Here is a 7,049-nt window from a genome sequence, read left to right on the forward strand (position 1 = left end):
GTGTGTGTGTGTGTGTGTGTGTGTGTGTGTGTGTGTGAGTGAAACAACCATCAACAACAGGATGTGTGTTTAGAAATGAAGTCTTTCAGTCCGTATATGTTTTATTTGTGGGGAAGAAGAACTATTGATAATTGATTACTTCTTTCTCAGCTTTGTGAAGGGAAAGTTTGCCACCTACTGGAGACATTAGAGCATTACCTCCTTGTTCATCCTTTCTCACCATCTTTGTGCTCTCTTGTATGATCCTTTTACATTCTGAAAGAGACAAATGTGGATGTATTGTGTCATCAAATGTGTTTTTTTTTTTTCATTTGACCTTTATTTGTACAGGTAGTCTCATTGAGATCCAGAATCTCATTTCCAAGAGAGACCTGTTATAAGACAAAAATTACAAAACACACTGTCTTATTCTTTAAAATTTTATTAGATTTTTTATCATACAAAGATAACTGTATTATCTGCCAAGTTTGAACTGTTTTATTTACATTGTGATTGTGTTTATATCCCAAAACAACCAAGTGAAGATTTAAAATAAATTCTAATGTATTTGTGTTTGTCCCTGTTATCTTTTTCAGATCTACTGTCGTCTGTGTTTGAAAGCTGAATAGGATTAGCCATTGTTCTGCAGTGCTTTCCTGCCCATTGTTGCTTGATGGAAAGCTTTCCTGTGCACTGAGCTGACCGGCTGCCCTCTGAACCTGCAGTCATGTCAGCCTGCAGCACCTTCACCGAGCACGTGTGGAAACCAGGCGAGTGCAAGAACTGCTTCAAACCAAAGAGTCTGCACTGCTTAACCCAGAGCGGTGGAGGGAAACCACCTTCTGAACACAGGTCTACGTCAAACCAGCAACACATCACACCTGCAGCTGGGAGCCGAGCTAACGCTAACCTTACTACAAACATCCAGAGAGGTGGAAGTGGACCTGCACGCCCAGGACCAGTCCGTCCACCAGTGGCTAGAAAGCCAACCATTGCTGTAAAGCCCACTATGATGCTGCCCTGCTCCTCTGCTGCTCTGGATTCAGATGGCAGTTTGCAGCAACAAACACATATCATAGAACAAGGTAAAAACTCAGCCTTCACGGTCTGGAATCACAACGGACTGAACAGTAAGAGGCCCAGTGGACCCAGCAACAATAATGAAGGAGAAGATGGCAGTGAGGAAATTGAAGGTTATGGACAACTGAGCCCAAGGACACCCAGTGGGAATAATAATAGTGGATTGACTGATGTCCTGAAGGAGATTGCTGGTTTGGGTCCTGGCTCCAGCCCCCCACCCTTACCTGGGTCCAAAGACATGTTTTGGGGGCGAATCAGTAGCTCCTACCAAAGGTCCTTAGAAAGAGGCCTCCCAGCCTCCAGCTGCCTGGCCATGGGAACCAGCAGTGGTGCTGCCCAAAAGAGAGTATCCCTTAGTGACAGTACAAACATCATCAGCACAGAAGGTGGACGCTACTGCTACCCAGAATTTTCCAGTGAAGATGATGAAGATGAGGAGGAAGAGACTGAGAACGATGATGATGATGATCATGAGAGCTGGGATGAAAGTGATGAAGAGTTACTGGCCATGGAGATTCGTATGCGAGGCCAGCCTCGATTTGCACATTTCCGTGCTGCCACACTGTCTCCTGTACCGTTTGCTGCAGGAAAGAAATGGAACACTGTGCCGCTTCGCAACCGTTCCCTTCAGAGGATCTGTGCCGTGGACTACGATGATAGCTTTGATGAAATCTTGAATGGCTACCCCTCAGTTGATTCCAACGGGAGTCTTCTTCCCTATGGTCCTCGTGACATCCAAGGCAGCGCTTTCCTGTCAAATTCAGAGTCTACTACTTCTCCAGAATCATCTTCGTCGCTACAAGAAGATTCTCGAACCACATCCAGCAGTGGGAGCAGTGCCCAGTTTGCCATAAAAAATGGTTTGCATTCACCCATATCTTGCAAGGCACCCATCCCATGTGTATCTCCCTCCAAAAAGGAGCCTGTCAACAGAGTATCAAGTCCACTCAAAGTGGCTGAAACACACAAAGCTGTCCTGGCCATAAGATTGGAAGAACAGGATGGCAGGGAAGGCATGCCAATGCCTCAAGCCCTACCTGGTCAACCAGTAACTATAAGTTTTAGTCCCACAGAGGAGCAGGCTAAACCATACCGTGTTGTAAACCTAGAAAAATCCCTCATATGCAAGCCCTACACAGTGGTAGATGTTTCAGCATCCATGGCCAATAAAGATGAACAAATACCAGATTCTTTGCCAAAACCCAAAAACCTGTCAAAGCCATCCAGCCCTATGTCAGTTTGTAGCACTCCTTTAGTCCAGCCTCTATCTCCAGTGACCCCCATTTCTCCATTTTCACCTTTAAGACCAACATCCCCTTTATCTGTTGGCCAGGTAGGTTTTCCACGAAAGAAACCAGGTGCTGTACGCTACCAAGAAGTGTGGACATCGAGTACAAGTCCGCGACAAAAAATACCTAAAGTGGATCTAGGAAGCCCTCCTGGTTCCTCTGTCCCTGCTCAGTTCTGTGGTCATAAGTCAGCTCCCACTTCTCCTGTTGCAGGCTTGTCTTCTTCTCAAACTGTACCTGTAAAATCCCCCAACTTATCTGAGATCAAGTTCAACAGTTTTAATAATGCAGGCATGCCTCCTTTTCCCATTATTATTCGAGATGAACCAGCATACGCCCGCAGCTCAAAGAACGCAGTTAAAGTACCAATTGTTATCAATCCAAGTGCGTACGACAATCTTGCTGTGTACAAGAGCTTCCTGGGACTCCATGGGGAACAGTCCCAAACAAAAGGAGTGGGTAGCAGGGTTACCAGCCATACCTATGAAGAAATCGGATCCTCTGAGAGTGTTCATTCCTCTTCAACAGAGAAAACTCTTTCTGGGAGGGGTGCATCAGAGCAAACTTCATTTGAGGACATGAAATTTCCTCTTGAACCAAAAGCACCAAGTTTGCTCCCAAAACCCACTGTAGACTCTAGCACTGCAACAAGCACTGTCATGAGTTCTCCATCTGGGGCCTTCTCACCAACTACATCAACAAATTCCCTGTCTAATCTAGCCATTACTGCTAATCTGACTAAATCTAGTCCTGTTGGAAATGTTCTTCCTCACACTTACTGGACAGCTGGAGATGATACTTCCTGTAAAGATGATGATGATAAAAGCTCAACTTTATCTTCTGGGACAGTTGTAAGTCACAGAGAGGAAGCCAGTGCTGTACTGTCACAGATTGTAGCCTCTATCCAACCTCCTCAGTCTCCCCCAGAGTCACCCTCAGCCCAAACCAAAACAGTTAGTTCTGAAGAGTTGTACGCCCTCCCACCTGATGCCATGAAGGAGACTCTTAATCGACCCAAGTCTCTCTTCTCTACCACTGATGGTTGTCTTTCTAAGCCAAGAAAAGAGAACCTCTCAAAGGTTTTGTCTAAATCCCAGAGTGCCTCTGCTGCTGTGCCACTTTCCAACCCTCGTTCAGAAACCAGTGCCCCCTACCCTCCCCCAAGATCCACATCCTCCCCATACCATGCTTCTAACATCCTTCAAAGGCATTTTGGTAATTGGACAAAGAGCTCTGCTTCAAGTTCCCCTGTCCGGCCCAGTGAAGGTGAAGCAAGTCTTGGTGCAGAAGGAAGGCGCACTTCAACAGAAAGCTCCAAACCTAAACGATGGATCTCCTTTAGGAGCTTCTTTCGTCGGCGGAAGGATGATGATGAGCAGAAGGAGAAGGTAGAGAAAGACAAGGAGAAGGGTAAACTGCTGGGCCTTGATGGGACAGTCATTCACATTCTTCCACCTCCACCTGTGCAGCCTCAGCATTGGTTTACAGAGGCCAAACCCCAGGACCCCACTCAGAAGCCTACTATTATTTTCACCTACAAACCTGGCACTCAAAGCAACGCTTGTGATGGAGAAGGAGAGCTACGAGTAGAGCATTGCAAAGAAATGGAGCTACCAGCAGCAGATGGAAGTAAGGACAGCAGAGCATTGAGCCCAGAGCAAAGCCAGTCCTCAGAAACCACTGGAGGGGACGTCTTCAGCAAAGACCAAAGGTATGTCTAACTTCTACTTGCTCTGCTTCTTAATAACACACATGTGTAGTGGATATTTATGAGATCAATAACTGTAGGCACAAATGTAGCTTATATGAAGATGTCATCAAAGACAAGACAAAACAAAATACAAACAAACTAAACTTATGTTGTAAAGAATCACAGCTTAAAATGAATGTCCAACCTCTAAAGTGGTAAAACTGTCATCACATCACAGAACTGTGAGGTAATGGTATCTTAATGAAACATGCTGATTGCAAGAACTAAACATCCTTAAACTCTCTTGTAATGTTTTTACCTTTACTGTGCAACACTGCTTTTGTTTTACTCAAGTTGTATCTAAGCTTTAAGCAAGGCACTTTGTCTCATTAACATTAATCTGTCTTACCTAATGTGTTCCTGTGTTCTTTAATAACAGGTTTTAATCTGGTGTTACTGTATCTGAGCACTTCATTGACACAGAAGCCTAAAAAGGTATCAGATACACTGGATGTGTGGTTCCAGTTAGCTTTTTTCTTCTTCAGAAATAAGGTTGAACAGCTTTCGAGTTATTCTCAGTACCTTATTCTGTGTTTAAGAATGGGTCAGAAAACAATGAAAATCTGTAAACATGTCCAAACACAACCACACACAACCATCCTGTCAATGTATAAACAAAAGAAAGGTACAGGGAGTGAGGCTGTGCTACATAAACACAACCTCAGTATATTTTACACAGAAATCTGTTTTTGTTGAATTGTGATTCAATTCTTACATTTAAAAATAAGACCTTTAATTGAACAGCTTATAGTGGGTTGTATGTTTGCTCACAGGACATGTTGTCTCCATTTTCATGGAGTGGTTTGGTGAGTCGTCCTGGAACCAGAAGGTCGCTGGTTCGATCCCCCGTCCAGCCGTCTCAGTTGTTGTGTCCTTGGGCAAGACACTTCACCCACCTTGCCTACTGATGGTGGTCAGAGGGTCCGGTGGCGCCGGTGCATGGCAGCCCCACCTCTGTCAGTGTGCCCCAGGGCAGCTGTGGCTACAGTGTAGTTTGCCATCATCAGTGTGTGAATGTGAGTGTGAATGGGTGAATGTCTGTTAGTGTAAAGTGCTTTGGGGTCCGGAGGGACTTGAAAAGCGCTCTATAAGTTCAGTACCATTTACCATTCATGTGTTTTTGTATGAATAAACTTTAATGAGCTGCAGTTTTATAGATGCTAATCTACATATCAAAGTGTCCTTGTGACCTTAAGACGTATTCAACCATTTATTCAAAGTGAAAGATCCTTTTTCTTCTCTAGTTCCTGAAAAGTTGTGATTTTGCAGACGAAGGTTTTTGCCTGACACCAACAATCATTAATAGTTTAATGTTTGTGGTGATTATTAGTAAGTTGGCTGTGATGTAGTCTGGAGATGTAGCCCTGTGCAGCAGTCTTGTCCTCTTGCAGCAGTTCTCAGATTCCCCCTTTTAAACCTTTGTAGCCTCTGACCTTCATTCTCAAGGTTATTTTCTTTAGCTGATTTTTACTCTGCCTCGATGTTTTTTAAACCATCCAGTGTTGTTTGGGTTGTTTTTATTTGCTCCTCGTTCCTATCTTTGAGTTTTTAATTTAGCTCTCAGAACCCATGAATCCTTTGAGCCTGAATCTCTGGGAACCCCTCCAACCCTGTCAGGAGATCGGCCTCATTCTGTCTCCATTTCAAACTTCTCTGGATATTTTCCTTCTCCTCCACCTTCAGCTGATGTGCTGCCTTTATTCCTGAAGTTTCTGTCTTCTCTCTCCCTTTTCAACAAGTGGTAAAAACCTCACGTGTGGGCTCACGTTGCTACTTATAACAGATGTCTGGAGTTTAATAATGTTGCTGCTTCTGGACTAAAAGTTCAAACGAGTTGATCAGTAGAGCAGTGATTAGCTGTAGAACTAGTTTTCTGTGAAGGGTTTTGCAAGCAGAGCAGCAGTCTGCTGCATTAATTAAATGTTAAATAATTGGTCCTTGTGTTTGCTTAGTGTAGACACTCTTGGTAAAACATCTTAAAAAAACTGCTGTAGTACTGGTCTTGTTGCAGCATCGTCAAACTGAACACATTTTAAATCTGATTCGCATTCTTCTAACATTCATCAAGCTTTGTGTCATAATAAGCAAAGAGACAACTAAATCTATTCAATCAGAAATGAAATAGTTTGAAACTTTAAAAAAATAAAGCCTGACATTTGACAGCAGTGAGACAACAGAACTGAAATAACTAAAACAAAAGAGTTATTAGAAATACAATAAATTAATAAATGACTGGCCTTATTGGTGCTTAGAATTTTATTTTAGGGAGACCCTATCAAAACTAAAAACTAAAATTATCTTCAAACTACACAACAAAATCTATCAACAAAGTCAAGCTTAAGCCTAACATTTGCACTCTTCAGTTACAGAAGACTTGTGGACATTTCACTTGGTGGGTTTAGGTAGACTGAACCCAGGAGGAGTTCAAATTAAATGACGTTTTATTATTAAGCAACACAACACTTTGCTGTGGCGGGGGCCCGCCCTGGGTGCCCCCTTGCTCTGTCGGCGGTTGGGTGGGCGCTCTTGGCCAGGTCGTCCTTGCTGGGGAACGGTGGCCTCACTGGGCGGCGGGCCGGCTATGGGGCTGGGATCAGGTTTTGTGGGTCTGGGTGGCTCTGGGGGGTTGGGGTGTTTGTCCCGGTTTCTGGTGGCCTTCGGGGCTCCGTCAGTTCATGGTCTGGGGTTCCGTGGGCTTGGCGGTTTGCCTGGAGGGAGAGGTATTTGGGCTGCTCTTCCTGGGTGGGTTTCGGGGAADGGGAGGGCTTACTGGGGCCAGCGGGGGAGCTGACTCCCTGTGGGAGCATTTTTCTCCTTCAGTTTATTCTCCCCATCCCTCACCGCACACCTCCATCCTCTTCACTTTCAACTTCACCCATGAGGTGTGGCTCTTGGTTCTTGTGGGTGGCCCGCTGGCCAGGGTGGCTGCCGGGTTCCGGGGGGTGGGCGGC

At 44.7% G+C, this 7,049-nt stretch overlaps 1 protein-coding gene across 1 annotated transcript in view; it reads left to right on the forward strand.

The window, feature by feature from the left end:
• peak1 (pseudopodium-enriched atypical kinase 1) overlaps window positions 1-7,049 on the forward strand; it is a gene marked incomplete at its 5' end in the record, with an annotated part of 143,828 nt that overhangs the window by 108,794 nt on the left and 27,985 nt on the right. Inside the window, 1 exon segment of the mRNA XM_014028082.1 lies at window positions 576-4,059. Within this exon segment, the coding sequence (XP_013883536.1) occupies window positions 707-4,059 (3,353 nt within the window).

The sequence above is a fragment of the Austrofundulus limnaeus genome, unplaced genomic scaffold, assembly GCF_001266775.1.
Source record: "Austrofundulus limnaeus strain Quisiro unplaced genomic scaffold, Austrofundulus_limnaeus-1.0 Scaffold717, whole genome shotgun sequence".
Taxonomy (NCBI): domain Eukaryota; kingdom Metazoa; phylum Chordata; class Actinopteri; order Cyprinodontiformes; family Rivulidae; genus Austrofundulus; species Austrofundulus limnaeus.